The sequence below is a fragment of the Leucopleurus acutus genome, assembly GCF_964270905.1.
Source record: "Leucopleurus acutus genome assembly, chromosome: 18".
In the NCBI taxonomy this organism is placed as follows: domain Eukaryota; kingdom Metazoa; phylum Chordata; class Mammalia; order Artiodactyla; family Delphinidae; genus Leucopleurus; species Leucopleurus acutus.
This window is the reverse complement of record NC_139160.1, coordinates 7,041,159-7,066,452: the sequence shown is the minus strand read 5'-3', so window position 1 is coordinate 7,066,452 and position 25,294 is coordinate 7,041,159. Positions and strand designations below refer to the sequence as shown.

General features: G+C 37.9%; 1 protein-coding gene across 2 annotated transcripts in view; it reads left to right on the top strand.

Annotated features, from left to right (window-relative positions):
- The window catches only part of KATNAL1 (katanin catalytic subunit A1 like 1), a 62,033-nt gene that overhangs the window by 21,633 nt on the left and 15,106 nt on the right, over positions 1 to 25,294 (top strand). For both annotated transcript variants that reach the window (XM_082859294.1, XM_082859293.1), the window contains 5 exons: positions 15,981 to 16,108; positions 16,505 to 16,610; positions 21,003 to 21,161; positions 21,895 to 22,021; positions 23,297 to 23,431. In XM_082859294.1, coding sequence (XP_082715420.1) covers positions 15,981 to 16,108; positions 16,505 to 16,610; positions 21,003 to 21,161; positions 21,895 to 22,021; positions 23,297 to 23,431 — 655 coding nt within the window. The remainder of the gene's footprint in view (positions 1 to 15,980; positions 16,109 to 16,504; positions 16,611 to 21,002; positions 21,162 to 21,894; positions 22,022 to 23,296; positions 23,432 to 25,294) is intronic.

The following is a 25,294-nucleotide window of genomic DNA, read 5'->3' as shown; positions in this document are numbered from 1 at the left end:
ATTTAGGTTGCTTCCATGACCTGGCTATTGTAAATAGGGCTGCAGTGAACATTGGGGTGCATGACTCTTTCTGAATTATGGTTTTCTCTGGGTATATGCCTGGTAGTGGGAATGCTGGATCATATGGTAATTCTATTTTTAGTTTTTTAAGGAACCTCCGTACTGTTCTCCATAGTGGCTGTACCCATTTACATTCCCACCAACAGTGCAAGAGGGTTCCCTTTTCTCCACACCCTCTCCAGCATTTGTTGTTTGTAGATTTTCTGATGATGCCCATTCTAACTGGTGTGAGGTGATACCTCATTGTAGTTTTGATTTGCATTTCTCTAATAATTAGTGATGTTGAGCAGCTTTTCATGTGTGTCTTGGCCATCTGTATGTCTTCTTTGGAGAAATGTCTATTTAGGTCTTCTGCCCATTTTTTGATTGGGTTGTTTATTTCTTTAATATTGAGCTGCATGAGCTGTTTATATATTTTGGAGATTAATCCTTTGTCCGTTGATGCGTTTGCGAATCTTTTCTCCCATTCTGAGGGTTGTCTTTTCGTCTTGTTTATGGTTTCCTTTGCTTTGCAAAAGCTTTTAAGTTTCATTAGGTCGCATTTGTTTATTTTTGTTTTTATTTCCATTACTCTAGGAGGTGGATCAAAAAAGATCTTGCTGTGATTTATGTCAAAGAGTGTTCTTCCTATGTTTTCCTCTAAGAGTTTTATAGTGTCTGGTCTTAGATTTAGGTCTCGAATCCATTTTGAGTTTATTTTTGTGTATGGTGTTAGGGAGTGTTCTAATTTCATTCTTTAACATGTAGCTGTCCAGTTTTCCCAGCACCACTTATTGAAGAGACTGTCTTTTCTCCATTGTATATCTTTGCCTCCTTTGTCATGGATTAGTTGACCATACGTGCATGGGTTTATCTCTGGACTTTCTATCTTGTTCCATTGATCTGTGTTTCTGATTTTGTGCCAGTACCATATTGTCTGGATTACTGTAGCTTTGTAGTATAGTCTGAAGTCAGGAAGTCTGATTCCTCCAGCTCCGTTTTTTCCCCTCATGACTGCTTTGGCTATTCGGGATCTTTTGTGTCTCCATACAAATTTTGAGATGATTTGTTCTAGTTCCGTAAAAAATGCCATTGGTAATTTGATATGGATTGCATTGAATCTGTAGATTGCTTTGGGTAATATAGTCATTTTCACAATATTGATTTTTCCAGTCCAAGAACATGGTATATCTCTCCATCTGTTGGTATCATCTTTAATTTGTTTCATCAGTGTCTTATAGTTTTCTGCATACAGGTCTTTTGTGTCCTTAGGTAGGTTTATTCCTAGATATTTTATTCTTTTTGTTGCAGTGATAAATGGGAGTGTTTCCATAATTTCTCTTTCAGATTTTTCATCATTAGTGTATAGGAATGCAAGAGATTTCTGTGCATTAATTTTGTATCCTGCAACTTTACCAAATTCATTGATTAGCTCTAGTAGTCTTCTGGTGGCATTTTTAGGATTCTCTGTGTATAGTATCATGTAATCTGCAAACACTGACAGTTTTACTTCTTCTTTTCCAATTTGTATTTCTTTTATTTCTTTTTCTTCTCTGATTGCTGCGGCTAGGACTTCCAAAACTATGTTGAATAGTAGTGGTGACAGTGGACATCCTTGTCTCATTCCTGATCTTAGAGGAAATGCTTTCAGTTTTTCACCATTGAGAATGATGTTGGCCATGGGTTTGTCATATATTATTATGTTGAGGTAGGTTCCTTCTTTGCCCACTTCTTGGAGAGTTTTTATCATAAATGGGTGTTGAATTTTGTCAAAAGCTTTTTCTGCATCTATTGAGGTGATCATATGGTTTTTATTCTTCAGTTTGTTAATATGGTGTATCACATTGATTGATTTGCATCTATTGAAGAATCCTTGCATCCCTGGGATAAATCCCACTTGATCATGGTGTATGATCCTTTTAATGTGTTGTTGGATTCTGTTTGCTAGTATTTTGTTGAGGATTTTTGCATCTATATTCATCAGTGATATTGGTCTGTAATTTTCTTTTTTTGTAGTATCTTTGTCTGGTTTTGGTATCAGGGTGATGGTGGCCTCATAGAATGAGTTTGGAGTGTTCCTTCCTCTGTAATTTTTTGGAAGAGTTTGAGAAGGATAGGTGTTAGCTCTTCTCTAAATGTTTGATAGAATTCACCTGTGAAGCCATCTGGTCCTGGACTTTTGTTTGTTGGAAGATTTTTAATCACAGTTTCAATTTCATTACTTGTGATTGGTCTGTTCATATTTTCTGTTTTCTTCTGGTTCAGTCTTGGAAGGTTATACCTTTCTAAGAATTTGTCCATTTCTTCCAGGTTGTCCATTTTGTTGGCATAGAGTTGCTTGTAGTAGTCTCTTAGGATGCTCTGTATTTCTGTGGTGTCTGTTGTAACTTCTCCTTTTTCATTTCTAATTTTATTGATTTGAGTCCTCCCTCTTTTTCTTGATGAGTCTGGCTAATGGTTTATCAGTTTTGTTTATCTTCTCAAATAACCAGCTTTTAGCTTTATTGATCTTTGCTCTCGTTTTCTTTGTTTCTATTTCATTTATTTCTGCTCTGATCGTTATGATTTCTTTCCTTCTGCTAACTTTGGGTTTTGTTTGTTCTTCTTTCTCTAGTTCCTTTAGGTGTAAGGTTAGATTGATTATTTGAGATTTTTCTTGTTTCTTGAGGTAGACCTGTATGACTATAAACTTCCTTCTTAGAACTGCTTTTGCTGCATCTCATAGGTTTTGGATCATCGTGTTTTCATTGTCATTTGTCTCTAGGTATTTTTTGATTTCCTCTTTGATTTCTTCAGTGATCTCTTGGTTATTTAGTAACATATTGTTTAGCCTTCATGTGTATGTGATTTTTACATTTTTTTCCCTGTAATTCATTTCTAATCACATAGTGTTGTGGTCAGAAAAGATGCTTGATATGATTTCAATTTTCTTAAATTTACTGAGGCTTGATTTGTGACCCGGGATGTGGTCTATCCTGGAGAATGTTCCATGCGCACTTGAGAAGGAAGTGTAATCTGTTTTTGGATGGAATGTCCTATCAGTTAAATCTATCTGGTCTATTGTATCATTTAAAGCTTCTGTTTCCTTATTTATTTTCATTATGGATAATCTGTCCATTGGTGCAAGTGAGGTGTTAAAGTCCCCCACTATTATTGTGTTACTGTCGATTTCCTCTTTTATACCTGTTAGCAGTTGCCTTATGTATTGAAGTTCTCCTATGTTGGGTGCATACATATTTATAATTGTTATATCTTCTTCTTGGAATGATCATTATGTAGCATCCTTCCTTGTCTCTTGTAACATTCTTTATTTTAAAGTCTATTTTATCTGATATGAGTATTGCTACTCCAGCTTTCTTTAGATTTCTGTTTGCCTGGAATATCTTTTTCCATCCCCTCGCTTTCAGTCTGTATATGTCCCTAGGTCTGAAGTGGGTCTCTTGTAGACAGCATATAGATGGGTCTTGTTTTTGTATCCATTCAGCAACTCTCTGTCTTTTGGTTGGAGCATTTAATCCATTCACGTTTAAGGTAATTATCGATATGTATGTTCTTGTGACCATTTTCTTAATGGTTTTGTTTTTGTGGATCCTTTTCTTCTCTTGTGTTTCCCACTTAGAGAAGTTCTTTTAGCATTTGTTGTAGAGCTGGTTTGGTGGTGCTGAATTCTCTTAGCCTTTGCTTGTCTGTAAAGCTTTTGATTTCTCCATTGAATCTGAATGAGATCCTTGCCGGGTAGAGTAATCTTGGTTGTAGGTTCTTCCCTTTCATCACTTTAAGTATATCATGCCACTCCCTTCTGGCTTGTAGAGTTTCTGCTGAGAAATCAGCTGTTAACCTTATGGGAATTCCCTTGTATGTTATTTGTCGTTTTTCCTTTGCTGCTTTCAATAATTTTTCTTTGTCTTTAATTTTTGCCAGTTTGATTACTATGTGTCTTGGCGTGTTTCTCCTTGGGTTTATCCTGTATAGGACTCACTGCGCTTCCTGGACTTGGGTGGCTATTTCCGTTCCCATGTTAGGGAAGTTCTCGACTATAATCTCTTCAGATATTTTCTCTGGTCCTTTCTCTCTCTCTTCTCCTTCTGGGATCCCTATAATGTGAATGTTGTTGCATTTAATGTTGTCCCAGAGGTCTCTTAGGCTGTCTTCATTTCTTTTCATTCTTTTTTCTTTATTCTGTTCTGCAACAGTGAATTCCACCATTCTGTCTTCCAGGTCACTTATCCATTCTTCTGCCTCAGTTATTCTGCTATTGATTCCTTCTAGTGTATTTTTCATTTCAGTTATTGTGTTGTTCATCTCTGTTTGTTTGTTCTTTAATTCTTCTAGATTTGTTTTAAACATTTTTTGCATCTTCTCGATCTTTGCTTCCATTCTTTTTCCAAGGTCCTGGATCATCTTCACTGTCATTATTCTGAATTCTTTTTCTGTAAGGTTGCCTATCTCCACTTCATTTTGTTGTTTTTCTGGGATTTTATCTTGTTCCTTCATCTGGTACATAGCCCTCTGCCTTTTCATCTTGTCTATCTTTCTGTGAATGTGCTTTTTGTTCCACAGGCTACAATATTGTAGTTCTTCTTGCTTCTGCTGTCTGCCCTCTAAAATTGAGCTTTTTTTGGGCCAGATTTTAGTTCCCTGACCAGGGATCGAGCCTGTGCCCCCTGCAGTGGAAGTGCAGAGTCCTAACCACTGGACCGCCAGGGAAGTCCTGAGCATTGATAGAAATATTCAAAATAAAGTTTTAAAACTTAAAAAGTATTTTAACTAGTATTCTGAATTAAAATGAAAACATAATTGTAGGGGAAAGATTTATAAGGAAGTAGATGTGTCTACAGTGTTCACAGAATAAGATGATAGATACGCTTTACTATTGATAAAAACTTTTTAAACTTTGATTTATCTTTAAATTTTAGAGTAAAACAAGATTTTTTTTCTTAATGAGAAAATTTCCTTTGGTTTGGGTTCAGTATATACTTTTACTTTATCTGGAAAATTGATTGGTGAATAAACATAATACTGGGTAGAAATTCTGTGCTGTCCTTAAAATGGACTTTAGGAAAATGTGCTGAAAATAATTTTTCAGAGTAAGGAGCCAGGATGACCTGACATTTCTCTTAGCCTTAATTTTAATGAAAAGGCAAAAATAAATTTTTAGTGATAGCATTTCCTATTTCCTTTATGATGTCATAAATGGATGAGGATGTTATTGAATTGCCACAGAGAAGTTTTATTTTCCTAGCTAGGGGTTCTATATGTCATCACATATATGCCGTGATATTTATTGTGAAAATACAGCTTATAACTAATAGCAAATGGTTATCCTTAAAAATTACATACTATATTTGAATATTTTTATTCTATATGATTTCAGTCAGTGGTAAGGACTCTACACAGACCAACTTCCTACACCTTGTGGTTTTTTAGACCATAATGGAATAAAACTGATGTTTTCTGAGTATTTCTATTCAGGAGATAGAGCCAAAGACATATTCTCTCTACCTCGCTAGGACACTGAATATGAATTAGATTTTTTTATGTTTGTAATTTGTTCAAGCTATTATGTCATGAAACAGTAAGTGATTCCATTTCAGATCCTTTTGGGATTAGTGAGGGGTACTAATAAATAAATAAATTTTCCTGCTGATGAAATTGAACTGGTTCTCCCCATTACCAAAAGCCGCATAATGGATACTTAAAAATCTGTATCTTATATATCATCTTTGTTTCTTCCTCTGTTCTTCATTTTTGTGCTGCTAACCTTGGTTTGCAGTTTAGAGAATAAGGTGGTGGCTGAAGTCCACCCATCACTCTGCTAGTAGCTTTTAGATAAACTTTTAGAACCAGGTAAGGAACTTTCAGTCTTTATCTTACCTTCACATAACACAAGAGAAGGATATTGGTCGTGGTTTATTGGATATACCATTTGGAGTGATTACACAATAATTTATGAAATAATCCCAAGTAGTAGGCAGTCATTTTATCCCCATTTTTACAAATGAAGAAACTGAGATAGAGCTAAAGTATCTTATCCAAAGTCATAGAGTAAGGAATGGAGCTTTGGGAATCACAGATCTTTTTCCTCTTTATTTTAGTATTTTTCATATTATGTAGTATCCCTACCAAATTAGATTAAAAGTCTGGTTGGATTTGAAAAGAGTTCCAGAAAAATTAAATAAATGTTGATTTTAAAATGGGATTCTTAAGCAAAGAACAAAACAGCCAGGCAGCATTTGTTGAATGTCAGATAAATTTCTCTGGATATTGTAAATTGTCTTTTACTTAAAAAGTTCCAAATAATTTTCTAAATCTTAGTTGTTCTTCATTCACATGTAAGTACTCAGAATGTCACTGGAAAATAAGCCCTTTAATAAAAGAAAAAGAAGAGTTGTTTGAAGATAAAAGAGACTTTCTGAGTCACTCTGGAAACAAAAGGGATTACAATTAAAAAAAAAGCTCATAGAAACTTCATTAGAATTTGAAAGGTGTGCTTGGTTCGGTTATGATCATTGTAAGCACTCAGATATTCATTAGAATACTGGAGTCCTTAAATTCACTGGAAGCGGTGATAGGGTTTGAGGCAGTTCAGATGAAACTGACAGATATCCATTGCCATTGAAAGCTAATTTGAAATCGAGTACTGAAGGGTACTCAGTGTTGTTGGTTTTTTTAAATCAGCTTTGTTTGTTGCAACCAGCTTAAAAAGAAAAATGAAATAGACTAGAAAATTCAGACTGCATTGCCCATTATAAGGACAGTATTATTTTGAGAAAAAAAATCTGTTATATAAGTATGTAAAAATTTAGTTATATATTTGTATACACTAGCTCATGATCTAAGATGAATTTATTACTTTGTGTCATGGTCAAAAGTTTGAAAGCTGCTTTTCTGCTCTAGCCACTTAACTTTATAGATGTTAAAAAAAGAGAGGACAGGAGAAATTACATGTTTTGCTTAAGACTCTCAGTATCTTTGGATTCCTAGTTTAGTCTTGTAAACTGTATGAGGAAGCAGCTAGTAAGAAAAGCAGTAGCAACAGGTCTCACTTTGCCTTGAGCATTCTTAACCTGTCCCAGTCCTCCCTACAAATTCCTGTGAACTCAGGGTTATTTTCCCTGTACTGTGTACGAAGAAGTTGAGACACTGAAGTTACAACTGCAAGTAGGTGGTGGAACTAGGATTTGAACTCTAATACCTGAGCTTTTAACCATTATGCTATGCAGCCTCTTATTTGAAAATGCTTGCTGTCTTATTTTAATGTATCACAAATATCTATTTCTTTTAAGAGTACCAGTTCACTTTCTGAGAGTGATTAAATGTTTTTCTTCTTTTTTTTTTAAACTGCTAACACGCTTCCAGTTAGGTCCAGTCTTAAAAATGCTATTTTTCAATAAATAACAGTCACTGTGTATGGTGATCTGTTATTCAAGCCTTACAGTTTTTTCCCCTGAGGTACAGAGTCATCATGAGGCCAGTTTGTTACGCCATTTACTTAATGTGCCTTTATTAAGTGCATACTTTGTGTTAGTCATACTTCTAGGTACTAGGAAGGCAAACTTTAATATGTGACTCCTGGCCTCAAGTTGATTGTTATTGATGAGAGGGAATCAGATGAATAAATTAACCTTTATAGCCATATTTTTTAGTCTTATTTGAATGTACCTGAGAAAAATGGTTATTTTTATTTTACTATCTAAGTCTAGAGTCAGTGTAGAAATATACATAGAAATAACAAATGCATTTTTTAATTTAAAAAGGATAGTCTAAAAGTAAAATATTAGGTAACAGAATAGATGTTTTGATATTATAAACCAAAAATAAGTTTAATTAATAAAATTCTGATTCTCAAGTATTTATAAGACTATGGTTAATTAACTCTTAGTGAAATGAGCAGTGCTTCCATTATGATCTCATGATTGAAGTTGTATGTGCTTTTAGATAGAATTCAAATTAAAGTATGGTAAATCATCTTCAGAGACTTAATTTAAAGCTATTAAACTTAAAGGACTTCATTTCATTGAATTATAACAAATGGCCATTTTTTGAATATTTTCCTTCTCTGATTAAATGTAGGGATGTCTGATATGGAGAGACATTGTAAACTGGGTTGGAGTATTCTTTTAAATTTATTTATTTATTTATGGCTGTGTTGGGGCTTCGTTTCTGTGCGAGGGCTTTCTCTAGTTGTGGCAAGCGGGGGCCACTCTTCATGGCGGTGCGCGGGTCTCTCACTATCGCGGCCTCTCTTGTTGCAGAGCACAGGTTCCAGACGCGCAGGCTCAGTAGTTGTGGCTCACGGGCCCAGTTGCTCCGCGGCATGTGGGATCCTCCCAGACCAGGGCTCGAACCCGTGTCCCCTGCATTGGCAGGCAGATTCTCAACCACTGTGCCACCAGGGAAGCCCCTGGAGTATTCTTTTGAGAACTGTTGATCGGTGGTTATACAAGTGAACAGTGACTTAAAAAAATCTTTTTATTGAAGAAAAGTGTATACATTATAAGGGTATATTTGATGAATGATGATCATCTAACCAGCAGTGTACTGGTAAACTTTTAATAACTAGTTTTCTGAAGGAAAAAAAAAGCGTATGTGTATATAAACACGTACATATACACACACAAATTTATTATAAATCTGACTGATATAAAGGATGTGCAGCGTATAATTTACAAATAATAAAATATACAGTACTCTTTAGTGTAAACTTTATAGAGCCAATGGACCCTCACCGAATGCCTTTGCTGCTTTTTGCTTAACTCTTGCAAATGTAGGTACCTATGGTTGCAGTTGACAGATGATTAGGAATGTAGTTCTGTTAGGATATTGGTTGATATTTTGTTTTTATTAATGAGTCAGATGAAAGCGAAACAACAGAAACATATGTGGGAACTTCACTCATTGATCAATCACTTGAGCAACTTTGATGAATCAGATCATGGTTTTCAAATACTGGAAAATTATTTCCTTCATTTTTTGTGCTATTTACATTGTAACAACTATAGAAATGACACACTTTTAAATGTAATATTTTCCCCATTACTTTAAGTCTAGACAGTTAACAAAACAAGAAATCAAGCCCTGTTTTGTAGCATTTTCTGGTTTCTCTGGTATAAATACTTTCACTATGATGGATTTCAAGCTACCTGAGGTCACTGAACTCAGAGTCAAGATAAGATGGGTAGTAGCCTACCATTCTATAGTGTAGACACAGTAGACTTAAGTAACCTTAAGTGCATAGGTAATAGTTAAATAGTTAGAAGTGAGGAGTTTTGAGTAATTACCACTTCTGTTTTTAATATAATTTATTCTGTTTGTGTAATTTAATTTTTATCAATGGCTGTTTTTTATAGAAAAATTCCTGCAAATTTAATAATTGGCTCTTACAAACCAGTAAGAGTCCTCTTCGGCTGACTGCGTTTAACCTCTGTAACTACCATGTAATCCATGTAACTATCACTCAGGGGTCAAGAATAGAACATTTAGCACCTCAGAAGCCATACTCAGGATCCCTTCTGATCCCTGACACTTCTTTCTCAGAAGTAACCACTATTCTGCCACTTTGTTTCCAAAGATAACCACTATTCTGATTTCTAATACCATAAATTAGTTATACCTTTTTTGAAACTTTACGTACAGTAAGTATTCTTTTTTTGTCTGGCTTTTTTTGCTCAACATATGTTGGTGAGATTTCGCCATCCTGTTGCATATCTCTGAAGTTTGTTTATTTTCATTAATATACAGTATTATACCACAGTTGAATCTGTTTTACTGTTAGTGAATTTTTGGATTGTTTTCAGTTTGAAACTATTATTAATAATGCTACCTTGGATAGTTTTGTACTTATCCTTTGGTATATATGTGAGCATATATACCTTTCTAGGGAGCATATACCTAGGAGTGGAACTGATGGGCCATAGGTTATGCATATGTTAAACTTCAGTAGGTAACACCAAATAGTTTTCCAAAGTGATTATACCAATTTCCACGTCTGCCTGCAGAGCACGGAAGTTCTAGTTGCTCCACATCCTCACCAACACTTGATACTGTCTCTCTCTCGTGGGTGAATCTCGTTGTGATTTTACCAGCATATCTACCATGTATTGTGTACTTATCTGATAACTTCTGAGGTTAAAAGTTCTTTCATGGGCTTCCCTGGTGGCGCAGTGGTTGAGAGTCCGCCTGCCGATGCAGGGGCAGGGGACACGGGTTCGTGCCCCGGTCCCGGCGGATCCCACATGCCGTGGAGCGGCTGGGCCCGTGAGCCATGGCCACTGAGCCTGCGCGTCTGGAGCCTGTGCTCCGCAACGGGAGAGGCCACAGCAGTGAGAGGCCCGCGTACCGCAAAAAAAAAAAAAAATGTTCTTTCATATGTTTATTGGCCATTCGTATTATCAGTGACTTGTTTTTAAGAAATATCCTGTTCTGTCCTTTGGATATTAAATCGCTCCACAAATTTTTTCTCTCATGGCAGCTGATTAATAGTGTTGGTTTTTGCTTTTATTTTTATTATTTTAAATTTTATTGCATTAGATTATAGTAAAGTAGTTACTTGCTGTTCTGTCCCTAAATGTTTTACTGTGTTTTACTTTGTTTGTATGTTGTGTCCCCTAATGTGAGTGTATGCCTCTGAGGGCAGGATTTTTGTCTGCTTGGATCACTGCTATTTCCCAGTACCTAGAATAGTGACTGGTACAGAGTAAGTATTCATAAATATTGCTGCAAGAACGCATTTATTGATAAGTAAGCAGAATGCTATGGATTCGTTATTTCAACTTAAATATATTTTGTATTAACACTCCAATGCAAGGCATGACACTGAAATTAGTAAGCATTTTGCATTTATCAACGTACTTTCCCTTGTAAATAATAAAGTCTTATCTCTAAAATATCAGTTTAGAGATCTTGTCTAACTTTTCCTGTGTTTACTTCTCACACTGCGGTAGGAGTAGCCCAAAGTGTGCAGCCTTATGCCATAGTGTACAAAGGGGTTGAAAGCACTGGTTCTGAAGCCAGACTGCCTAGGATCTAGCTGTGTGTCCTTGGACAATTTACTCAAGCTCTTGGTGCCTCAGTTTTCTCATCTATGAGGTAGAAATAATACGAGTGCCTAACTCATAGGACCTTTCAGATTGTTATGTCAAGTGCTTAGAACAGTGCCTGGCATATAGCAAGCTGTAAACCAGTGTTAGCTGTAAAGGTAACATGACAGTGGGGAACTAACACAGGTATGATACAGAATAAAGATCATGTTAAAAAAAAAAAGAGGGAAACAATGAGATTTCCAAGCAATTTTGCACTTGCCTTGGGCTGTTGAACTCAGGAAACAGATGAATAAGTGGGCAAGTGAGAGGCAGTGGCTTTACCCGAAGAACCAAAGGTCAGCTGTCATTCAGCTCAGACATCCCTGTGATTGGGGGCCGGTGGTTTTTATTATTAATTAGCCACTGATTCTAACATCGGGTAGCTCACTACCTACAAGAGAGATGACTCCCTTGATGGATGGACTCATTGTTAGAAAATTCTTTCTTTTGTCGATCTGAAATTTACCTCTTCTGTCACTTTGTACTGGTCCTGGTTCTTTCCTTTGGAGTAATGTAGAGTACATACAGGTAAGGAGGTCAGTTGGTTGTGTTGCTCCGTTAACATTTTCTTCTTCAGCTTAAATGTCTCTAGGGTCCCTGAGCCTCCTCCATATGACATGGGTTTTGAACCCTTTATTACTCTTCTCGGTATAATTTATTTGTCAGCATTTTTCTTAAAATGTAAGACCCAGAGCCAGTAACTGAGCGTGTTTCTCTTAGATGGCACACAGTGAAATATAAAAACTATTATTTGCATTTTAGGCCAATCTGCGTCATTAATTGACTCTATAATATTGAGTTGGTCATTAATTTTCTCATCTTCCTCAAATAGTATACCAATGAAAGATCATAAACAAACTTTTTGATATGGGTAATTTAGACACTCGTAAAAAGAAGCTAAAATACTTCGCTTTAATGAGAAAAAGTATATCAGCCTTCATGCTAATAATCAAATTTTTGCTAATTAATTAATGTGAAAATTTAAGCAAAGATTTCTAAGATCATTTCAGTGATGTTGCAGCTATTATTATTATTATAAACTGTACAGGTAATAATATCTTGGGTGAGGTTAGCTTTATTGCCTGAAAACTAAACTTCTTTTAGGTGTTGTAGTTAATCTAGTTGGTTAACTGAAACCAGAGCTACTAACTTATATTTGATATCCCTATTTTAATTTATCTGAGTATTTGTTATGAAGGATAATTGTCACCCATTTTGTGATTTCCCAATATAACCAAATAAATTATTTATTTTTAGTTTCCTTAATTTGTTGTTTAGTAACCTCACCATTTTGGTTTGAAAAAGTTCTAGAATCTTCTTTGTAGTACTTAATTTGTATTCAGGTCTCATTTCTACCATTGAGAAACTTTGGGTGCTAGGGCACGTCCTTTGACTAGCTTCTTTTTTTTAACATCTTTATTAGTGTATAATTGCTTTACATTGTTGTGTTAGTTTCTGCTGTATAACAAAGTGAATCAGCTATACATATACATTTATCCCCATATCTCCTCCCTCTTGGGTCTCCCTCCCACCCTCCCTATCCCACCCCTCTAGGTGGTCACAAAGCACCGAGCTGATCTCCCTGTGCTATGTGGCTGCTTCCCACTAGCTATCTATTTTACACTTGGTAGTATATATATGTCCATGCCATTCTCTCACGTCGTCCCAGCTTCCCCTTCCCCCTCCCCATGTCCTCAAGTCCACCCTAAGTCTGTGTCTTTATTCCTGTGTCCTACCCCTAGGTTCTTCAGAACCTTTTTTTTTTTTTGACTAGCTTTATACACTTTCCTCTTCTGTGAATTGAGAGCCTTGACCTTGACTACTGCAATAGGTCTTTGTTTTTCTGCTTCTCCTTCTCCCTCCAGCCCATCCTTTTTCCATATCGCAGCTAGCAGGGTCATTTTAAAATGTAAATCAGCTCCTGTCATTCCCCTGCTTAGCACATTTCAAAAATTTCCCCGTGTACTTAGAATAAAATCTAAATTCCTTCCCATGGCCTATACGGGCCCAGTGAGCTGGCCTCTGATCATCTCTCCAACTTATTCTTTTTGCTCAATACCTTTTAGCTATAGACCATAGCTATAGCTATAGACCATTCAGTTTTTTCATAGCACTTAACAGTTTATAATTATGTATGTTTTGGGTTTGTTTACTTGTTAATTGTTTCCACCACAAGACTGGATGCTCAGTGAGGGCAGGTAATGTATTTTCATTCACTGATCTGAAACTGAATGTGTTGGACATAGATGGTCACATATTTATTGTTCTTAAAATCCTATGATTCCTATTACTTCCAGATAAGTGTGCAGCTTTTCCTTTCCCTTGGTAGTGTTTATCAAATCCTCCCCCACCACTTGGACATTCATATTAAAATGACTGTCTGCCTATATATATATATATATATATATTTTTTTTTTTTTTTTTTTTTTCTGTGGTACGCGGGTCTCTCACTGTTGTGGCCTCTCCCGTTACAGAGTACAGGCTCCGGACGCGCAGGCTCAGCGGCCATGGCTCACGGGCCCAGCCGCTCCACGGCATGTGGGATCTTCCTGGACCGGGTCACGAACCCGTGTCCCCTGCATCGGCAGGCGGACTCTCAACCACTGCGCCACCAGGGAAGCCCTGCCTATATTTTTTAATACTAATTTTTTGGTAAGTCTAAAATTACAGTGTCAGGACTTCCCTGGTGACGCAGTGGTTAAGAATCCGTCTGCCAATGCAGGGGACACGGGTTTGATCACTGGTCTAGGAAGATCCCACATGCCAAGGAGTGACTAAGCCCGTGTGCCACAACTACCGAGCCTGTGAGCCACAACCACTGAGCCCGCATGCCACAACTGCTGAAGCCCACGTGCCTAGAGCCCATGCTCCGCAACAAGAGAAGCCACTGCAATGAGAAGCCCATGCATTGCAATGAAGAGTAGCCCCTGATCGCCGCAACTAAAGAAAGCCCATGCACAGCAGTGAAGACCCAACGCAGCCAAAAATAAATAAATAAATAAAATAGTTACAGTGTCATATCCAAGCTTGTTAAGTCCCAGATATATCAGTGTCTGTTGCATTCTTTGGTTGATTTATTTCTAGAACAGTTTTAAAATGATTACACAGTGTTCCCAGTGATTTGTTTGAATGTGACTAGCCTTGGCCTATCATTATTATAAAATGTGATTCTAGGCTGTGCTTATTTTAAATTTGTTGATGTTATTTTTGTTGCGTAGGCATGCCAGCAGTTTATTCCTTTTAAGTGTCAGTATTGGGATCTGTCATCTGAAATACAAGAATCTTTCTGAAAACTTAGCTTAATTCTGTTGCCATGCTACCCAGGGACAGTAAATTATTCATTTTGGGGTCAAGTCACCAGAGTACTGTTTGGTCATTTACCTAGTGGCTTAAAGAGCTAGAGTGTTTGCCCAAAGGGAGCCATTTAGGCCTCTCTCAGCACTTAGGATCTAGTTTATGGTTTATCTCAGATGGAGTGTGGTAGGAGAGGCTCATCCTGTTCTCTCTCTTCAGATTGAAGCTTAGGAAACTGACTCATTTTTGGACCATATTTCCTTTCATTTTTACATTAACAGTAACTGTGGAGCTGAAGCTCTGGGGAGGTGCTTGGCTCTGTCTGCTGAAGTAGTTCCAGTGGTTGAACTCTCTCTGGCAGCTGAGCATGTTTCATTTAAAGCTCTTCAGAGCCGAGTAAATCTTGGCAGAACTCCATAGAAACCATAGCATATAACTCTTTTTTAAAGCTACTATATTATTAAATAAAGAATTTGGGGTAAAGTGATTGCTTTAATGGTCCTAATGATACTATTTTAAAAGGTCCTTTTATCATTGTCATTACAGTGACTTTATGATGTGGTCCAAGGACCTCACTAGGAAGAAACCCTCAGCCCTGAGTGGGTACTTACAGTGACAGGGAAAAGGCTTTGTAAGATGCAGTTCAGGGCGCCACCTCTTTCCTCACCTGCAGCCTCTTTCCTGGATGCTTAGGAGGATAGTTCTGCCACACATAACCTAGTCTTTTGTTTGTTTTAATGAAGTATAGTTGATTTACAATGTTGTGTTAGTTTCAGGTGTACAGCACAGTGATTCAGTTATACACATTATATATATATATGTATATTTTTTCAGATTCTTTTTCCTTAGAGTTTATTACAAAATATTGAGTATAGTACTGTGTAGTGCTATACAGCAGGTCCTTGCTGGTTACCTATTTTATATATAGTAGTGTGTGTGTGCTAATCCCATCCTCCTAATTTATCCCTCTCCACCATAACCTGCTTTTAAGCTTTAAACTGACTCAGCCAGGCATGAGGTGGCCTGATGCTGTGAAGAAGCATGGATCTGGGGAGTCAGGGAGATCTGAGTTAAAATCTGTACTCTGACATGTAATAATTGTGAACTTAAGTTACTTAACTTTCTGAGACCCACTTCCTTATCTGTAAAAATAGGGTTATAATACCTACCTTGTAGGGTAGTTGTATTAAATGAGATAATATATGTGAGATTTCTTGCCATGCAGTAGGTTTTCAATTGATTTCGTTTCTTCCTCTGTGTTAATACTCAAGTATTTTTTAGTGGTGGTAGAAATCCCATGCATCCACAAATTTAGAGGTATCTAGCTCATTTCAGTCTTAGATGCAACTGTCCCCTCAAGAATGTGAATTTGAAGTGTCTAATAAAGTTGGCCAGTTCATCTATTTCTGATGAATTAAATAGGGGAGGATGGCCTTTGGGTAATTAGCAAACAGTATTTAAAAAAATAGCCATTTAAAATGGTTACATTGCAATACTTTGAAAGCTTAATGATGTTAATTAAAATTATCTTGTTATTGATCAGCATTTTTTTGTACCTGTCCCCAGGGGAGGAAAAATATGCAAGACGGTGCAAGTGATGGTGAAATTCCAAGATTTGATGGTGCTGCATATGATAAGGATCTGGTGGAAGCCCTTGAGAGAGACATTGTCTCTAGGAATCCTAGCATTCATTGGTTAGTCTGTTAAGTTCTTGAATTACAGTAGTGGAGAAAACAAATTGTAGGTTGGCTTGGTGTGAGTCTTGTCTTGTTATCCGTTCATCTCCTGATTATGACCTCATCCGTAATATGAGTGTGCAGAATTGGTAGGACAGTTCTTCTTCCAGAATATAACCAAGACATTTTCATACTAATTTGATGTTGACATAGCTGACAAAGGTTGTTAATTGAATAACATGTCCTAATTTATGATTGCAATATGTTTTCACTGATCATTTTATACAGTAAAAATTAGAATAATGTTCTTAATGTAAGAAAAATTTCATAATTTAAAAAAATTAAAAGAATTGGTATTGATCATAAATCAAAGATGTCCCTGAATAAGCATGAAACTTTGCTCTTCTTACAAAGGGATGACATAGCAGATCTGGAAGAAGCTAAGAAGTTGCTAAGGGAAGCTGTTGTTCTTCCCATGTGGATGCCTGACTTTTTCAAAGGGATTAGAAGGCCATGGAAGGTGAGAATTTATTGAAGTAATATAGGTATAAAACTGCTGCTTGCATGGTAAAGAACGGCAGCACTGTAGTTTCTTTGTGTGTTTATTAACACAGTTTGTAAAGGTTGGGGGAGGTTGGGCAGCCCTCAGGTACCTGGATTTGGATTTGTGGTTGCGATATGCTGCCTCTGCCTGGCAGGAGAGGGGCCTGGAGTGGTGGAACTATAGTCTTTAAAGTCACTTCCCTCAGGGGCGCTGAGCTAGAGATGAGTTTTAAGAATTTTCTAGATGTCTGTTTTTGTAAATAAAAAGTTAGCAAGGGGCTTCCCTGGTGGCGCAGTGGTTGAGAGTCCGCCTGCTGATGCAGGGGACGTGGGTTCGTGCCCCGGTCTGGGAAGATCCTACATGCCGCGGAGCGGCTAGGCCGGTGAGCCATGGACACCGAGCCTGTGCATCCGGAGCCTGTGCTCCGCAACGGGAGAGCCACAACAGTGAGAGGCCCGCGTATCAAAAAAAAAAAAAAAAAGTTAGCAAGCAAATTAAGTAGTAATAGTGCATAGTCATAGAATAAGTGTTTGATCAAATAAATTATCTTTTTAAAAGCCGGCGTATTTCTTAGTAATTAATTAGTTTGAACACACTTCATCTAGGCTTGGTGTAATTCTCAGATGTAATCAGAATGTTTATATCTTTTTAGCTTGCCCAGGACTAGTTCCTCCTAAGTTCAGTGTTTTCATTTTAGCATATTAAAAACCCTTCCAACAGCTGCTGCCTGGAACTTTTTTTGGTCTTAGCCATAGGCAGACTCTTTCTTTACTCTGACTGGTAGAGTGAAATAAAAGCATGATCTTACTTTGCCCTTCCGAATTAGCTGGGAAGGTCTTTTACCTTCGCAATACCTCTTCCTTGTTTGATGTGCCTAAAAGTAGAGAGGAGGAGAAATTGTGTGTTTACATAAATGGCTTGGAACACCCATGGCATTTTGATTGCCTCTCACAACTTAAAAACTTTTATAGACTGTTTGTTAGAGATTTACCTAATTTGGGGACCATATTACCATAAATTTCCCCTTTATTATAACTTTAAAAACAATGTTTAAAAGAAATAATAAGGCCTTGATAAAATAGGTATTTAAAGGAGTTTTAAAACAGCTGGAATGGTAGGTATAACCTATGTATCATGACGAGCCCTGTACACTTTTAGCAAGAGGGTAATTTGCAAATGTATGAAGGTCACCTTGGCAGCAGTATGCAGGCTGGATTGGAGATGGGCATAGATGGATACAGAGAGGAGTCTGGTCAGGAGGCTGTTGCAATAGTCTAGCGAAACGACGAGGACCTGAACAAAGGCGTTCGTTATTTGGCCAATGAAGAATGAGTGGATCTGTGAGAGATATTTAAAAGGTGTAAGTGATAACGTTATGACATGATGGTTTATAGGGGTAGGGGGAGGAACAAGTTGTATGACTCTTAGATTCCAGGCTTGAATTACAGGAGTATGCAGTTGCTCGGATACCAACTACCCAAAATTGGGCCAAACTTCACAGGTTGAGGTCAGTTTTCCACAAGACTGCCCTCACTTGAGATGCCAACCACAAATTTGGGGGTCCCCAGGTCACCCTCACTCTGACAGCTGGCTGTAAATTTGGGGGTTCTTACTGCACCCTCAGGTTTGATAATTCTCTAGAATGACTCACAGAACTTAGGAAAGCATTGTACTTCTGATTATAGTTTTTGTTATAGCAAAAGGAGGCAGATCAGAACTAGCCAAAGAAGAAGTGCATAGGGGTGAGATCTGGGGGGATGCTGACAGTGTAGCTTCTGTTGTCCTTTCCCTTGCAAGCAGGATGCTTTACCCTCCTGGCGCATGGATGTGTGACAGTATACACAGTACTGCCAACAGGGAAGCTCACTCAGGCTTCAGTGTCTAGAGTTTTTACTGGGGTTTCATTGCATAATCATAATTGATTGAATTGTTGCCCATATGTCTCAATCTCCAGTCTCCCTTCTCTCCCCAGAGGTCTGGTTGACATCGCATGGCTCAAAGCCCCAGCCTGCTAATCACAGGGTTGGTATTTTGGGCAAGGCCAGCCCCCATCCTGAGTCATCTCATTAGCATAATCTATATAGGGACCCACCATGAGCCACCTTATTAGCCTAAAATTTCAGGGCCCAACATGAACAGCAAAGACACTCCTATCACTTGGGAAATTCCAAGGGTTTAGAGTCTGCCTCCCAGGAACTAGGGAAAAGGGCCAGCCAAATTCTTCATTAAATAGGGTACAGTGAACTGATACTGGAAATGGAGGAGAGGAGCAGATTTAAATAGAAACAAAATATATTTAGGTGAAAACTCAGTGGGTAATTGGAAATAGAGGTCTGGAGCTCGGGCTAGAGTTTAAGTTTAAATTAAAATTGAGATATAAGTGGTGGTTGATAATTTGGGTATGGATGAAATTGTTCAAGGAGTTTTATAAAGGGTTTTCAAAAGAGCAAAAGATTTAGAATTGCTTTGGGAATATAAAGGGCAGGGGGAAGAGGAGACCTGGAAGCCACTGAAGATGGTCATGAGTAGGAGAAGCATCAAGAAAGAACCATGTCATAGAACCAACCTAGGGAGCAGGGGTTTCAGGGAGAAGGGAATGAACACCAGGTATCGGCACCATCCAAGGTCAGAGAGAGGGAAAGAAGCTGTGAGTTGAAAAGTGACCATTGGTTGGGACTTCCCTGGAGATCCAGTGGTTAAGACTCCGTGCTTCCAAGCAGTGGGTGCGGGTTTGATTCCTGGTCAGGGAACTAGGATCCCACGTACTGCGCAGTGGTGCAGCCGAAAAAAAGAATACGTAAAACTCAAAACAGAAAAGGAAAGAAAAGTGACCATTGGATTAGTAAATTAGGTATTTTTAGTGAAGGAGTAGAGGCAGAAGTCAGACTGTAGCTTGTGAAGAACAAATAGTAAACATAAACCATTTCTTTAAGAAGGTTGGCTGGGAAGAGGAAGGAAGAGGTAGATAGTAGCCAGAGGATTTGTAGGGTCAAGTGAAGGATTTTATTTTTTAAATAAATAGAGCCCACAGAGGAGGAGATACAGGAAATAGAGGAGATAATTGACAGGGTAATGTCATGAGGAGGGGAAATTTATAAACGCTGTACTGTATCTATGAGCTGTGTCTGCGCACAGACGCTAACCCTGGAAATTATCTCCTGCTGGACATGACCACATTAATGACATTACGGGAACTGAGAGGGCATTGAGAGGGGATGGTGGAAAGAGAAATAGAAACTTTTCTGTAGCTGTGCCAATACCATTAGTTGTCTTTACAGTTTTCAAAATATCAATCTCATGTATAAAGGCTTCTTGCAAAGCAAAAATTTTTCTTGTAAAACTAGTGTTTCAAATCCTAGTGATCCCTGGTTGTCCTGGGTATCAAAATTCTATAGCTAGAAGAGCGTTTGGACGGTTTCTGAATTTAGAGTTTATGAAACTTTGATATGCACGTAGTTTTCAAAGTTTAAACCCCCCAAAGCTAATTGAATTAAATTAACAAATGGCTCCAAATTCCTCTTAAGATCACGAACTATTATGCAAAAGAAATGTAGTGTTAACTATATATCTGAACTCTCATTAAAAGTGTTAGAAGAAAATAATAAGTATTTAAAAATCCGTCAGTCTTAAAGACTAGAGGATTGGTGTTCTTGGATAATTTTTACTCCTCATTGATTTATTTTTATGGAACGTTTTTCTGTTTGTTTCAAAGGTGAGAAGTAACTAAAATTTATATTTTAGTCTATGTAGTGGCTTTTTCATTACTAACACTATTTTATGTAAACTCTTAACTGCCTAGCACAGTTAAACTGATAAAAGGCTAGCTAATTTGATTATGTTTGAATCACCACTAGATTTTAGCCACCTTATTTATTAACTGATGAATGGATCTTTATTTCTGATTCAAAGTGTATATTGTAAGTGTGTTGTTGAAGATAGGTTTTGTACCTTAGGAGGGCGAGGGATATATAATTCTGCTCCATGTGGTAGAGAATGTCATCTTATTTTCATTGCTTAAACAGAGCAGTCACTCTTAAGCGGTGCTCAAGACCATACATGTTTGTCTTCTGCCAGGTTCAGTAAAATCGGTGGGCTCTTTCTAAATGTACCAGGAGATTCCTTGTTGTCTAGGCCCTTTGTTAGCCCATCTCTGAGTACCTCTGATTTGAGACCTTTTGTGAAACCATTCTTCATTTTTGTTTTTTCTGTCTGTGACATGATATTCGTGCCCAATGCGCCATGAGTTTCCTGTGGCAGTTGAGCTTATCTTTTGATGGGAAGGGTTTCGTGTACATTAATAGTTGCTGATATTCTATTAGAAAGCACATTAATCTGATAAATCATTTCGTGTGTCCTTTGGAATTTCAGGGCGTGCTGATGGCCGGGCCCCCAGGCACTGGTAAGACCATGCTGGCTAAAGCTGTCGCCACTGAGTGTGGCACAACATTCTTCAACGTCTCGTCTTCCACGCTGACGTCGAAATACAGAGGGGAATCTGAGAAGTTAGTTCGTCTGTTGTTTGAAATGGTGAGTGGTGTTATATTCGGATTTCAAAGCACTGTTTGTGTAGGCACATGGTATCCCTTTAATCTAGATCCGTTTACCCAGGGATCCTTTTAAGAAAGGGCGAGTGTACTTATAGTTTCACAGTTTTTGACACGCTAATAAGACACGGGGCGGTGGGTTTTGTGGAGTGGTTGATGTGTCTTCAGCGTACCTTCCTCTCTGAAGTAAAAGCCCTTTGGCATCCCGTCCAGTGCGGGTAGAAGAGACTTTGGAAATGTGTGTGGTTTGACTGATATTTCTGGATCTCTAATGAGCTGGTGAGCAGAAGTATATTTTAACATATACTTTGAAAATCAGAAATTGATCTATCATTAAAGTTTGTTCCTTTTTCAAAGTAGTTTGCAGTAGCTACTTAAGACTGCATATTTGAGGATAGATTGGTGATTTATCTTTAGAAACTTTTTGTATTATGGAAATTTTCAAACACAAAAGTAGAAAGAGTAGTACCGTGAATCCTCATGTATCTGTCACCTGACTTCACCAACCATATAACTTATCTTTTATGTTTAGAAATTTTTCTGTTTCTGATATGATTGATTAATTTAACCTCTGTCTATAAGCAAGTGATGGCATTAAAGCAGTGAGAAATTTCTCTTCTTTTTCACCATTGTTTTAGTCGGAGGAAATGTCTTCTAAAAACTTCAGATTATTTCAGGAGGTCACTAAATAATTTCTTTAAACTATTTTCACAAAGGCTAGGTTTTATGCCCCCACCACCATCTTCATTGATGAGATAGATTCTATCTGCAGTCGAAGAGGAACCTCTGATGAGCATGAGGCAAGTCGCAGGGTCAAGTCTGAGCTACTCATTCAGATGGACGGTAATTGATATTTAATTACTGTCTCTAAACTGTTTTGGTCCCTTTTTGAATTTTGTGTAGATTCATACTCTGGAAATTCTCAACGACTAGAAGGCAGCTGAACGCATTTGTCATCATTTGTTCATCCAGGCATTTGTGCACTTGTTCGTGCGCTCAGAGAGCATCTGTTGCTTACGTGCACCAGCTCAGGTTCTGAGGTTAAAAAGAACAGGACTGTCGTGGCCTTCAAGGAGCTTACTATTTAGAGCAAAGCCTTTAGAGATGTGGCTCAGGGTCCCAGGGGTCTTTAAGACTTTTAAAAGGTGTGCAAAGGCCAAACTATTTTCATAGTAATATCGAGATGTTATTTACCTTTTTCACTTTCATTCTCTCACAAGTCTCATTTCTAATTTTTAATAATAAATGTTGATATACTACATGCACACAAAAGCTCTTTGGAGGTCAGTAGTCTTTAAGGGTATAAAAAGGATTCTGGGACCAAAATTTTTGAGAACCACTGATCTAGTTGAGAAGCAGGCACCTCACAGACAATTACAATACATTATGAGTTCTGTGGTAGAACTAAGCTCTGGGTTTAGTGAAAACATAGTACGAGAGGTACCACCCGGACTAAGGGAGTCATAGAAGGGAATAGCTGACTTGGGCTTTGAAATATTGGTAGAAGTTATTCAGACAAAGAAGAAAAGGCTTTGGGGAGCCACTGGAGGAAGAGAGTGATGGGCCCAGAGCTACTTTTTAGAGATATATCACTCTGGTAGTTGTATGGTGAATAGGAGGCTATTTAAGCAAATTATGAGAAAACATAAAGTGTGTTTAAAAAAAGAAGTATATATATATATATATATGTGTGTGTGTGTGTGTATATACGTATGTATGTATGTATGTATATCCACACTGCATTGTTTTAAAATAGCTGTGGTTATCCACCAACCATAGATACTAATTGAATACTTAAAACGTGTGTTGCATATAGTGCCAGGCACTATAAGATACATAAAATAATGTAGTACCAGGAGTTCCTTCCCTCAATGAGTTAACCGTCTTAATTTCTGTTAAAGTGTAATATGAGAGACAGGAGTGACTGTGTTGTACTTGTTCTGTAGTTATCTGTTGATTTGTCTGGTTCTGACACCATGCAGAGGTCAGAAGAACTGCATCATGTTCGTCATTGAGCCTCTACCACCAAGCCTGTGGCCGATGCTTAGAAATGTTAGTTGAATGAAAGAATAAAGGACTGTAAGAAAAACACTCTTCTTTCCCACTTACTGTATATAGGAGTTGGAGGAGCTTTAGAGAATGACGATCCTTCCAAAATGGTTATGGTACTGGCTGCTACTAATTTCCCATGGGACATTGATGAAGCATTGCGAAGGAGATTAGAAAAAAGGATATATATACCTCTCCCAACAGGTATGATGCCTTCCTTTTACTATATTTTGATCTTTCTTTTACTCTCTGTTACATTTTTCTATTTCTGTAGGTCTTTATTCCCTTGGCATTCTGCTTAAAGAAGTTTATAGCATCACAAAACCCATTTGTTATTTATGGAAACAGAGGCCTCAGTACTCTGCTGAAGTTTCTTACATTCAGAGGAGTGGTTGTGTTAATAAGTTGATAGGACATCTAAGTTTTACTTTTATTTATTTATTTTTAATTAATTTATTTTTTTGGCTGTGTTGGGTCTTCGTTGCTGCGCGCAGGCTTTCTCTAGTTGTGGCAAGCGGGGGCTACTCTTCGTTGTGGTGTGCGGTCTTCTCATTGTAGTGGCTTCTCTCGTTGCAGAGCACAGGCTCTAGGTGCGTGGGCTTCAGTAGTTGCAGCACATGGGCTCAGTAGTTGTGACAAGTGGGCCCTAGAGCGCACAGACTTTAGTAGTTGTGGCGTGTGGGCTCAGTAGTTGTGGCATGTGGGCTCAGTAGTTGTGGCTCATGGGCTCTAGAGCGCAGCCTCAGTAGTGTGGTGCACGGGCTTAGCTGCTCCACGGCATGTGGGATCTTCCCCGACCAGGGATTGAACCCAATGTCCCCTGCATTGGCAGGCGGATTCTTAACCACTGTGCCACCAAGGGAAGTCCCTAAGTTTTAATTTTAAACTTGAGTCTTCATTAAAACTTACGTGGGGCTTCCCTGGTGGCGCAGTGGTTGAGAGTCCGCCTGCCGATGCAGGGGACGCGGGTTCGTGCCCCGGTCCGGGAGGATCCCACATGCCGCGGAGCGGCTGGGCCCGTGGGCCATGGCCACTGGGCCTGCGCGTCCAGAGCCTGTGCTCCGCAGCGGGAGAGGCCACAGCGGTGAGAGGCCCGCGTACTGCAAAAAAAAAAAAAAAATCTTACGTGATACAAGTTTTTGTCCCTGTACTACAAAAAACAATGTACGTTGATAAGAATGTGAAAATTTAAAAACATTTTTATAATGAAAAAAAACTTCAGTGATTAAAAATAAAGTTCTCTTGGGATCTTTTTTGAAGTATGCTGCTTTGAAAAAATATTTCATTCTGTTGACGAATGTTGACATTTTCATAAGTGAGTTTTTTCTTTTTATATTGAGATAAAATTTACATACAGTGTGAAATGTACAAATCTTAAGTTTACAGTTTGATGAGTTTTGACAAATGAATACTCTTGTTTAATCAGTACCCTACTCACGATGTGGACATTTCTTTCACCTCAGAAAGTTTCTCTGTGCCCCTACCAGTTGACTCAAACCCCTAACAGTCATTCACCTTCCTGATTTTTAACACCATAGATTAGTTTTACCTATTACTAAACTTCATGTAAATGGAATCATGACATATGTACTCTTGTGCATGTGGCTACTTCCACACAACATAATGTTTCTGAAATTCATCCATGTGGTTACATGTATCAGTAGTTTATTTTTGGTGTGATTACATGACAATTTGTTTATTCTCTTTTTGATGGACATTTGAGTTATTTCTAGTTTTTGGCTATTATGAATGAAGCTATAAATATTTTTGTATAGATCTTTTTATAGATGAATATTTTCAATTCTTTTGGGTAATATAGATAAGAAGAGAATAGGTGGATCATAGGGTAGGTGTGTGTTTAACTTTATAATGCTCAAACCATTTTCCTAAGTGGTTGTACCATTTTATACTCTCACCATCAATGAATGAGAATTCCAATACTTCCATATTTTTGCCAACATTTGGTATCGCCAGTATTTTAATTTTAGTCATTCTAGTAAGTGTGAAATGCCTTATTTTCTTTCAGTTTGTGGTTTGCCTTTCAATTTTCTTTATGGTGTCTTTTGA